The sequence below is a fragment of the Mauremys mutica genome, chromosome 7 (assembly GCF_020497125.1).
Source record: "Mauremys mutica isolate MM-2020 ecotype Southern chromosome 7, ASM2049712v1, whole genome shotgun sequence".
Lineage (NCBI taxonomy): Eukaryota > Metazoa > Chordata > Testudines > Geoemydidae > Mauremys > Mauremys mutica.
The window spans coordinates 100787316-100799586 of record NC_059078.1 but is presented as its reverse complement, the minus strand read 5'-3'; the positions used below and the strand labels follow the sequence as shown (position 1 = coordinate 100799586).

Genomic DNA, 12271 nt, shown 5'->3' with positions numbered 1-12271 from the left:
TAGCATAACTGTAGTGCTGATATACACATTTTTGAAAGCACTGAAGCAGTAAAAATGAGCAAGTGATGCGAAGGTGACCAGTTCTTAAATTAGTAACTGGCACTGATAAAGCAATCAAGCGTGGTCCAGGTAACTGAAGCAGCAAAGTGGAAATCACATACATGCTCTTTGAATGCTGCAACTACTTATTGTAGAAACTCTTCTAAGCTCTCTTACTACCTTAGCATGACAAAGTATAAGCCATCATTCTTCTTCGAGTGATTGCTCCTATGCATTCCAGTCAGGTGTGCGCGCTGCGCGTGCACGGCTCTTCGGAACATTTTTACCTTAGCAACTCCGGCGGGCCGGCTGGGCGCCCCCTGGAGTGGCGCCGCTATGGCGCTGAATATATACCCCAGCCGGCCCGTCCGCTCCTCAGTTCCTTCTTACCGCCCGTGACGGCCAGTTGGAACTGTGGAGTGCTTTCTGTCCTCCACAACCCTAGCTCTCGCTACTTTTTTTGTACATAGTTGTTTCATTACTTAGTGTAGATAGTTCGTTCAGTTAGTTAGCTAGTTTTAGGATAAGGATAAGGGGTTTTTTCCCCCCCTTTTCCTCTACCGGTGCAGGCTCATGCCCAAGGCACCGGGCTTTAAGCCCTGCGCATCTTGCCAGCGGCATATGCCGGTCGGGGACCCGCACGACGCCTGTCTCCGTTGCCTCGGGGAGAGTCACAGGACAGATAAGTGCCCTATCTGTTCGGCATTTAAGCCCCGGACGCGTAAGGAGCGGGACATTCGCCTGAAGCAGCTCCTGATGGAGGCATCGCTCCAGCCCCCGGCACCGACCGCGCCGGCACCGAGGGCTTCATCGGCGCGTAGCGCACCGGCGGCCCCGAGCCGCTCCGGCACCGAGGCTCCTCGACCTCAGCCAGCGGCACCGGCGACCCAACACCGCTCCCTCTCGCCATCCCGGAAGTGTAAGCCGGCGAAGGCAGCTGCAAAGGCCCACGCTCAGGGTCAAGAAGCCCAGCCAATACCGCCACCTACGGTACCGGCTGGGGCCGTGCACAGGACGTGCACCGTGCCGTTGCCTCCGGCGCTGCAAGGGCCGTCGAGTCCGGCACCGCCATGCTCCCCAGCGCCGACCGCGGTTGAGCTGCAGCTGCCATCCACGCCTGAGACTTTCTCAACGGCACGGGAGCTCATAGAGCTCACAGAGGCACCGAGCCTCCGGCCCCTGGCACCGCTGGTGCGGGCTGTTGTATCGGCGGGAAAGCCGGCGATGATTCGACCCCCTTCTCCGGACGGATGGCACAGACGGCGCTCCCGGTCCCGATCTCGTTCCCGGTCCCGACGAAGGTCACCGTCCCGCTGCTCAAGATCCCGGCACCGCTCACCATCGCAGTACCGGTCGCCATCTCGATGCCGGTCGCAGTCCCAGTACCGTTCAACATCACGGTACCGGTCGCACTCCCGGCTTCACTCCAGGTCCCGATCGCCTTCGCGTCGGCACCGACGGAGGTCCGCTGCCCGGTACCGATCACGGTACCGTGACTCTCGCAGCCGCTCCCGGCACCGCCGGTCCAGATCCCGGTCGAGCTCCCAGTACCGGTCGAGCTCCCGGCACCGCGGCGGACGTTGGTCTCGGTCACCATCCCGGTACTGTGATGACCGGCACCGATTCTCGGCACCGTCCGGGGACAGGCTGCCGCTTTCGACGACGCAGTCCATCAGCGCCTCTGCACCCCCATGGCCATCTCGCCCCGCGTCAGTCGCTTCCGGGGCAGGCAGCAACGGGCACCTTCCGCCTGCTCAGCATGGTCAACCTCAGGGTGCACAGCAGTGGGGCTTCTGGGTCCCCTGGGCCCAATACGAGACTCAGGGGGTGCCTTTCCCTCCAAGGGCCCCTGCCTCCGAGCGCAGGGTACCAGAGACCACCATAAGTAGACGGCCCCTTCGCCACTGGCTTCGGTTTCGATACCGCCCGACCCCCAGAGGCATCCTCAGCCCGAGCCAGCCGACCAACCGTTAGAAGATCCATCTACGGTGGCTGTAGTCCAGGGCTTATCCTCGTCGTCGTCACCTGACGAGGGGGTGGCCAGAGCATCTTCCACAGATCCTCCACCAATAGACTTGAGGGCCCACCAAGACCTGCTTCGCCGCGTGGCAAAGGCCATCGATCTCCCCGTGGCGGAGGTACAGGAGGACGAGGACCCAGTGACGAACGTCATTGGAGCGGAAGCTCCAGTACGGGTGGCCTTACCGTTCATCCGTACGATCCAAAAGAACGCCATGACAATCTGGCAGTCACCGGCGTCCGTCCCTTCTACTGCCCGCGGGGTCGAGCGAAAGTACTGCGTCCCCCCCACGGGATATGAGTATCTGTATACTCACCCGGCCCCAGACTCGTTGGTCGTACAGTCGGTCAACGACAGGGAGAGGCATGGTCAGCCCGCCCCAGTGCCGAAGTCTAAGGAGACGAGACGGATGGATCTGTTGGGCCGCAAGGTCTACTCTGCTGGCGGTCTACAACTTCGGATCGCCAATCAGATGGCTCTCCTCGCCAGGTACGCCTATGACATCATGGTGTCCCTGGCGAAGTTTACAGAACTGCTCCCAACAGCCTCCCGCCAGGAGTTCTCGGCGCTGTTGGACGAAGGGACAAAATCTTCCAGGTCCTCCATCCAGGCCGCTCTTGACTCCGTGGACTCGGGAGCAAGGACCCTGGCCTCAGGAGTGACTATGAGGCACATCTCCTGGCTGCAGTCCTCCACCCTACCACCGGAGGTGCAGTACACGCTGCAGGACCTGCCTTTTGATACTCAGGGTCTGTTCTCGGAAAAAACTGATTCCCGGATCCAGACCCTGAAGGACGGTCGCATAGCCATCGGCACTCTCGGGATGCATACACCGGCAACACAGCGCAGGTCCTTCAGGCAGCAACCCTCCCGGCCTTTCACTCAGCCACGGTACAGTCCTTACAACAGCAGGCGGCCTGGCCAAAATCGCCGTCGACCATCCGGCAACAGTCGCAACCAGGCCCAGGCCCCTTCCAAGGCCCCTCCAGGGTCCAAACAGGCCTTTTGATGGGACGCCCAAGGACGGCCCATCACTCTCCCTACCGGATCCTACCCTTTTGTTTTACAACCGCCTTTCCCATTTCTTTTCGGCGTGGTCCCAAATAACAACAGACAACTGGGTGCTTCAAACAGTCCAGTCGGGATACCGCCTTCAGTTTGTTTCGCCCCTCCCCTTCCCACCCACCCTCCCTGTCCCTCTTCAGGGACCCCTCTCACGAGCAACTCCTCTTACAAGAGGTCCAGACTCTGTTGAGCGTGGGTGCCATAGAGGCAGTGCCTCAAGACAGGCGGGGCAGGGGATTCTATTCCCGATATTTTCTCATCCCCAAAGCGAAAGGAGGGCTACGTCCTATCCTGGACCTTCGAGAGCTGAACAAGTATCTGCTCAAGCCCAAGTTTCGCATGGTCACCCTGGGGACCATCATTCCCTCTCTGGATCCGGGAGACTGGTTTGCCGCCCTCGACATGAAGGACGTGTACTTCCATGTCGCGATCTACCCTCCCCATCGACGCTACCTACGCTTCGTGGTCAACAACGCACACTACCAGTTCGCAGTGTTACCATTCGGCCTATCCACCGCACCGAGGGTGTTTACCAAGTTCATGGCAGTGGTTGCCGCAGCCCTCCGCCGTCGTCGTATACACGTCTACCCGTATCTCGACGACTGGCTGGTTCGCGGAACGTCTCGGTGGCTGGTAATGGACCAGATGACAGAAATCCTGTCTCTATTTCAACGGCTCGGTCTTCTCATCAATGCCGAGAAGTCCTCCTTAATTCCGTCGCAGCGGGTGGAGTTCATTGGAGCGGTTCTCGACTCCAAGTTGGCCAGGGCCTGCCTACCGCGATCTTGGCACCAGACACTGGTCTCCGTCATTCGAGACCTCGTCGCCTTTCCTACCATGACGGTGCGATCCTGCCTCCGCCTCCTGGGCCACATGGCATCCTGTACATATGTCACCGCGTACGCGCGGCTCCACCTTCGCCCGTTCCAGTCCTGGCTAGCGTCGGTGTACCGCCCGCATCGAGCCCTGTCGACATGGTGGTCACGGTCACCAAGCCAACCCTTGAGTCCCTCAGCTGGTGGCTAGACCCAGGCGTTGTGTGTGCGGGAGTCCTGTTTCACCCTCCTCGCCCATCCGCCACTCTGACCACGGATGTCTCAGCGCTCGGCTGGGGGGCTCACCTGGGCGACCTTCACACCCAAGGTCTTTGGTCACCCCAAGAGCTCGCTCTGCACATCAACATCCGCGAGCTGCGAGCGATCCGTTTGGCATGTCACACCTTCCGCACCCACCTGCAAGGCCGCTGCGTGACAGTGTTCACGGACAACATGACAGCGATGTTCTACGTGAACAAGCAGGGCGGAGCCCGCTCCTCCCTCCTCTGCAAGGAAGTGCTGCTCCTGTGGGACTTCTGCGTGACCCACTCGATTCACCTGGAAGCGTCCTTTCTTCCGGGAGTGCAGAACACTCTGGCCGACCATCTCAGCAGGTCGTTCCTCTCCCACGAGTGGTCCCTCCGCTCAGATGTCGTGCATACAATCTTCCGGAGGTGGGGGTTTCCCCAAATAGATCTATTTGCCTCCAAAGAGAACAGGAAGTGCCACCTGTTTTGCTCGTTCCGAGGTCACTCGCCAGGCTCCCTGTCGGACGCCTTCCTTTACTCCTGGAAGGATCACCTCCTCTACGCCTTCCCTCCATTCCCGCTCGTGCACCGAGTGCTACAAAAGCTTCGGAGGGACAGAGCCCACGTCATACTCGTAGCTCCGGCCTGGCCGAGGCAGCACTGGTACACCCTGCTGCTCGAGCTCTCCGTTCGGGATCCCATCCCCCTTCCGTTATGGCCGGACCTCATCACGCAGGACTTCGACAGACTCCACCATCCGAACCTGCGGTCCCTCCATCTTACAGCTTGGTACCTGCGTGGTTGACCCACGCGGAGAGGGACTGTTCGGCGGCGGTACAGCAAGTCCTGCTAGAGAGTAGAAAGCCTTCCACTTGCTCCACCTACCTTGTGAAATGGAAGCGATTCGCGCTCTGGTGTGACCAACGAGGCCTCAATCCCTTCGTAGTCCCTGTCCCTACCATCCTGGACTACCTCTGGTACCTTAAGGAGCAAGGTCTTGCGGTCTCCTCCTTGAGAGTACACCTGGCAGCAGTGTCCGCTTTTCGTCCATCTATGGGAGGTCGGTCCATCTTCTCCAACCAGATGGTTTCCCGCTTCCTTAAAGGCCTGGACCACTTGTACCCACTTGTACCACTTGTACCCTTAAAGGCCTGGACCACTTGTACCCACTTGCTTCCTTAAAGGCGTCCTGCCCCGACCTGGGATTTGAACCTCGTTCTGGCCAAGCTTATGGGACCGCCCTTCGAGCCTCTAGCCACGTGCTCTCTGCTCTACCTCTCCTGGAAGACGGCCTTCCTTGTCGCAATTACATCAGCGAGACGAGTCTCTGAGCTCCATGCTCTAACGGTTGGTCCACCATACACCGTCTTCCACGGAGACAAGGTGCAGCTTTGACCACACCCGGCCTTCCTCCCTAAGGTGGTGTCGGCGTTCCACCTCAACCAGGAGATCTTCCTCCCGGTCTTCTTCCCGAAGCCGCACGCCTCCCCTCGGGAGCAACAGCTTCACACCCTGGACGTCTGCAGGGCCCTTGCCTTCTACATCGAGCGGACGAAGCCCTTCCGGCGTTCGACCCAGCTGTTTATAGCAGTCGCCGACCGCATGAAGGGCGAGCCGGTCTCCTCCCAGCGGATTTCCTCCTGGGTAACGGCATGTATTCGGACATGCTACGAGCTTGCTCGCGTGCCACCATGCCGCCTCACTGCTCACTCGACGAGAGCGCACGCCTCGTCGGCCGCCTTCTTGGCACATGTCCCCATCCAGGACATCTGTAGAGCGGCCACCTGGTCTTCGGTCCACACCTTCGCCTCCCACTACGCGTTGGTGCAGCAATCAAGAGACGATGCAGCCTTCGGCTCCGCAGTATTACACTCCGCCACGTCTCACTCCGACCCCACCGCCTAGGTAAGGCTTGGGAATCACCTGACTGGAATGCATAGGAGCAATCACTCGAAGAAGAAAAGATGGTTACTCACCGTAGTAACTGTTGTTCTTCGAGATGTGTTGCTCCTATCCATTCCAGACCCGCCCTCCTTCCCCACTGTCGGAGTAGCCGGCAAGAAGGAACTGAGGAGCGGATGGGCCGACTGGGGTATATATTCAGCGCCATGGCGGCACCACTCCAGGGGGCGCCCAGCCGGCCCGCCGGAGTTGCTAGGGTAAAAATGTTCCGAAGAGCCGTGCACGCGCGGCGCACACACCTGACTGGAATGGATAGGAGCAACACATCTTGAAGAACAACAGTTACTACGGTGAGTAACCGTCTTTTTGTAGGCCATATTATTAGAACCAGTAGAGAGAGCCATAAGTCTACTGGAAAGAGCAAGACAGATATATCTCTAGTTATCTTCTGCTAACTAGAGAGATTAAGTTTCTTACACTGTTTAAAAGCATAAATATCAGGTGAAACAAAGGAAATTGGAATATATTTCATTTAGATTAACATAATTCAAGGTCTTTTAAGAGTTGTTACTCTTTGATTTAATTTGCAGGAAGTTTGATTAATAAATTCATCGATAACTGCCATGTTTAAGTTCATTTGGGTTTCAAGTACAACCACTGAATCCACATAAAAACATAAACCCCTTGATGAGGGAAGATTTTGCCCAAAGCTTGTGCCAAAAAAAGGTCTCATACCTTGCAATAAATAGGAGTTGAACTTTTGGTTAGTATTGAAATCCAAAGTTATCACTCCCTGTCAATGATTTGTGATTATTTTCCTTGAGATTGATCCATGGTTTACACTTACTTGGAGCTGATGAATTTGCCAAAATGGAATAGTACCAAAATGATCCTAGAGCATATATACATGTTATATGACAGGTATAACTGACTGCAATCCAGGTGGTTCAAAAGATGCTTTGTTATGACTCGCTAATCTATTGGCTTGGCTTTCCTGGCTTGTATATTATCCTTTGGCCATGCTTCCATTTGGTGAGCTTTTTATATTCTAAACATGATTGTAAGTGACATAATTGAATGTAACAAGTCTTTCATATCTCCTTTTGGCCTTCTCAAGGGTCATGTTTCAATGCTATGTTCCAGGAACCAGGTATGCAAATGGATTTCTGGTGTTGAATGGGGCTCTTAATAATTTAAACACCTGTTCTACTCAGAACTAAGTATCAGGAGCAGCAGAAGATTATGGCTTTCACTTTAATGATATATCAGAGTCTATTTTGATGAGCCTGGATAAATTAGCACCTCAGACTATAAAATGTTCCAGCCTGAAACATGCTTTGACAAACAGTTACTCCTGAATCTTTCTTTTAAAAGTATGAAACACACCTTGCTGCTTACTTGCAATTATTTGATTAAAGTACATCTGATTTATATTTCATCCTGACTGTGAATCATCATCAGTAGTTATCTTTATGATAATATCATATAATAAATTCTCTTGTGACTTTGTTAATGTCATTGAAGCAGCTAATCACTTTGTACACTGTAGAGATAAAGTACAAAACAAGTAACATGTAGGGAATCTAATTGACATTCCTGCAGGGGTATCAAGAAACTATCCACTGGAACCTGCCCCAGCCTACACCTCTTCTCTCATTTTTATCCCCCCCCTCCAACCCCCCAACTTCTTCCCACATTTAATTAGTCTCGCCTTGCCTCTCCCTTTATCTACTCATCATTTTCATCTTTATACTTTCTTCAGTGCCGTTCTTATGCCTATTCAAATGCCCCGTGTGTCCTCCCTATTTTCACTTAAATCCCTCCTCAAACTTCACTTCTGTGATACCCACAAACAGTAATCCCATCAGTCAAATGCTGGGATCACTCCCTCATTTGAAAGAAGGGGGGGGAAAACTAGAAAAGGGAAGAAAAATGATTATAAATTAGCATTATTCTGTGTGTGTGTGTTACATCTTTTGAAGTGTTAGTTGTGCAGCTTTAGCATTGATTAAAACTCTGAAGAAAATATTCTCATCCTTCATTGTTACAGCAAATAAGAAAAACAGAAAACTCTTGATGGCAGATGATTCAGAAATATTTAGGTTACCACAGTGTAGGTCAAATCCTGATCAGTCCATTTCACCCTGAGAAACCCTGAGGACCTCAGCAAGGTGTTTAAGCATGTGCCTAAAAGTAAACACTGGTCTCACTGACTTTAGAGTTAGGCATCTGCATAATTGCGATCTCTATGATGCTGAGTGCCCTCAACTCCCACTGATATCAGCAAACAAAAACTATATTTAATTAGAGTTAAAATTCCACAGAGTATGCTCCATCCATGCTATGTTACGCTAAAAGCATAGACATAAGAATTTATGGGGAAAGTCTAGTGCATTCCTTTACATCTCCATATTTCCTACAGTCAGTAATGCACTGCAGCACCCCATCAGGCTTTTACTTCCATCTCTAGTAGATCCCTAAAAGCAATACATACTGCAACTTCATCAGACTTGGAGGGTGACACAAAACCTTATCAGTGACTTCATCTGCTTTCATATCAAGTATCAAAAGATCAGCAAATCTGACTCACGTGTTCCATGCACTTGGGAAGTTCTTTTGCCTTAACATTGCTGAGGTCACTGTTAAGGGTTTGCTTTAGAGTGCAAATAAGATATCAATTTATTTTTTCTGTATAAATTCATTTTTCATCAAAGCATGATAAAATGCATATAGTACTCCGTTTATATTCTGTTTTGGTTTTTGCCATTTTGATGAGATTATTACTAAATAAAGATGTAAAGTTCTTGTTTAATCTGAGCTCTGTAATAGAGCCTTAAATAGGGTGCAGTTCCTGCTACACTATGATAGATGTGTATGCAAGGTACTAAGTATTTCACAAAATTGGACCAAAATGTCTAATAGGATGGAAATGGGTTTTAGCATCTCCTATCTTTACAACATCTATCTTCATGGCTTCATACATTATCATCCAAGCTGCATATTTGTCATTGGACTTCATGCACAGTACAGTTTTTTCTCGAATAAACATCCTAAAAGTAATATTATCTTTCAAGAATAAGTGATTTTCTTAAAAGAACCCCATAAACTTGTTTTGACCCATGATACTTCCTCATCTTTCAGGCAGGAACTCATCTGGGCACACGTCCCTGTATATAATGCAGTTCCTGCAAAGATTTTTATCAGATTACAGTATTTACAGCTTGCCAAAGGCTTCATTCGTTAAACAGTACTTTTAAACGTAATTCTTACCTTCAATATAGTTTTTGAGTTCTTTACTTTGTAGACAGAACAGAAATATAAATCAGTAAAAAATCAATTTTTCTGTCAAAAAGGCTTGAATCTTTATTTTTCAATACAACTTATTTTCTTTTTGGTAACAACACATTTTCTGCTGAACAATCCTCTGAGACATGAAATTTTGCAGCCGTCTTAAATTCAGTCATGTAAATTCAGAAGGTGTCAGGCATTTACTTATTTGCCTAGATAGAAAAAAACATTTGTCAGCAATCCAAAAATATGTGCTTTATCTGAAAGGAAACCTTAATCGTAGATGCTACACCAATTTTTATTTAACTGATATAGCAGTGGAGAATATGACTTGACATTTGGGCATTTGCCATTGATGTTAACATGCATTGAGTGCAACAATATGGTTAGACAATGCAAAAGGACATTGATATATTTGTAGTCATGGAGTTAAAAGCCATTCGGGAATAAATTACCAGAGACAATTAGAGCTATTTAGAACTGAGCTATTCAGACTAGTTCCTTAAAGACAGTAGTAAATTTTCAAAGCAAATACATGGACAAATCCTCTTACAACAGACATTAAAATAAGCTGTTCTCTTGACTGATCCCATGAAGCTGGATCATTTTGTAGTTTATAGAAAAAGTTTACATTTCCTAGAAGTTTAATATGAAAATATTATTTTCATGAAGGTATAATGTAATTCAACCTTAGAATATGAAACTAACTTGCCGTATAGTTAGTCTCATTTTACACACAAAACATATTCAGTATGTTCTCTAAACTCTTCTCAATATTAAATTAATCAATTTAGTCTGGATTACCTTGAAGTAACCTTTTTTTAATTAACAGCAGCAAAATTCTGCCATATAACATAACTGGTTTGCATCTTTTATTTGTTATAGTAACTATATATTGTTTCTTTTCTAGAAATTTATCAGGGAATATTTTTTCAAGTCTCATGAACGGACTTTTTTCTGAGCTATTAGCTCTGAAAGCCTTGTAAGTATGGCTTCAATATGTAAAATTCGATTTGGATATCATACAACTCTGTTGTTACCATATATGTGTACAATATTGTAGCAGAGTTATCTAGTTTTTACATGTCAAAAGAGTAGAGGTTTAATAATCAAGGCTAAAACTACTGTTCATATTAACTCCTTCTGTTGATACCATAGACTATATAGTGTTACTTTTTCCCCTTTTCCCCTAATTTGAGAACTCCTCAGAACCTGAGTGGCAGAACTGCAGTATTAATTTCAGTGGCTTGCTTTCGTCAGTTTCTAATTACTTAATGTACTGCCTTTTGCAATAATTTTCCTTTGTTTTTTATGGTAACAGGAAAAAAAGAGGAAAAACAAACTACCACCAAATAATTTTCATTTGAAAATTTCCAATAATTCATTACTGAATGTATTAAATACACATATTAGAAGGTTTTTTAAATGGGTAAATATTGTTTGTATGGTGTTAGAGACAGAGGGTATATCTACACCTCAATAACAAACCCACAGCACAGGCTCGCAGGGCTTGGGCTGCGGGGTTAAACATCGCAGTGTACACATTCAGGCTTGGGCTGGAGCCTGGGCTCTGAGACCCGCCCCCATGCCACCATTTTCCCTGGCAGGGCTTCAGAGCCAAGCTCCAGTCTGAGTACAAACATCCACACTGAAAGTTTTAGCCTCGCAGCCCTAGCCCAGTGAGCCTGAATCAGCTGCCCCAGGCTAGCCATAGCCTAGCCATACAATGGGTCTTTCATTGCAATGTAGACATACCCCCTAAGAGGAATTTTTAATATACAAAGTAATAGCTTAGGATCATTTTCTTCAGTATGCTTATAAAGGTTTTAGCTTTCAGTGCAAACACTGACGCAAAATTAATCAGTCTAGTGGCCAAACAGTATCACTAATTACATGCATATGGGATATGGTGGGCCCAATTCTCATTGAAGTCAAAGGGTGTTGCATTGTACCTAAGAGTAGAATTGGTCATAGTATCTTGGAATCCATGAGTGAGGAGAATGTATATTATTTGTCAAGTGATGCTTGTCTTTATGTTTAGATGCATCAGTCTAATCTTGTGCTGCATATATTAATTTATTTTGCACAAGTGCATTTTATTCCTTCAGTGTTACTTTTTTTGTTTTCCTAGACATTTCAACACTGATTCGCTCATCTGTGACTGTAATTTAAAATGGGTTTTGCAGTGGGCTAGAAATGCTTCAGTTCGAATAGCAGAAGAAACAGTTTGTGCTTATCCCAGTACTTTACGAGGACTGGCATTTCATAACCTGAAGGAAAACCAGCTGATATGTGGTGAGTTGCACACTAATTTAACATTATAAATTGAAGTGGATTTCCCAGGAAAAGGTGTAAACTGATGAATAGATGCCAAACAGAATGTGCTGATGTCTAGCCTTCTCATGAGTGCAAGAAAACCAAGGTACAGCGCAGAGAAAAGAGCACTAACATTGAAAGAGAATACAACTTGGAAAAAATACAGTTTCATATAAAATGGAATTTGTAAATCACAGAAACATAACTGTCATGTCCCATATATGAAATAATATTTAATTATGGTATAAAATAAACATCAATCTGTATGGTAGTTCTACATGAAGCAGTGTATTCCAGCAGGTTATACTCTTAATAGCATGGCATAAATGTGAAGCCACATTGCTTCATCTCTCACATTTATGAAACTGTACAGTATTCTTTACCACTGTGCACTGGAGAAGAATAGAATTTTTACATTGAGAAGAGTTCAAGTTATGCAAAATTCATTATTTGAAAATGTATAAAGGAAATAGCTCTTTGAAAAAGCTTTCCCACCATAACCAAAGTGATGGGGAAAGCAGGAGCTGAGAGAGAAGAATATGAATGAATAAATAAAAGATATATCAAGCTGAGCCTCT

The 12271-nt window shown here is 48.1% G+C and overlaps 1 protein-coding gene across 1 annotated transcript in view; it reads left to right on the top strand.

Annotated features, from left to right (window-relative positions):
• Positions 1 to 12271, top strand: part of ADGRA1 (adhesion G protein-coupled receptor A1) — a 472051-nt gene that overhangs the window by 192212 nt on the left and 267568 nt on the right. Inside the window, exons 5-6 of the mRNA XM_045025299.1 lie at positions 10288 to 10359; positions 11509 to 11672. Coding sequence (XP_044881234.1) covers positions 10288 to 10359; positions 11509 to 11672 — 236 coding nt within the window. The remainder of the gene's footprint in view (positions 1 to 10287; positions 10360 to 11508; positions 11673 to 12271) is intronic.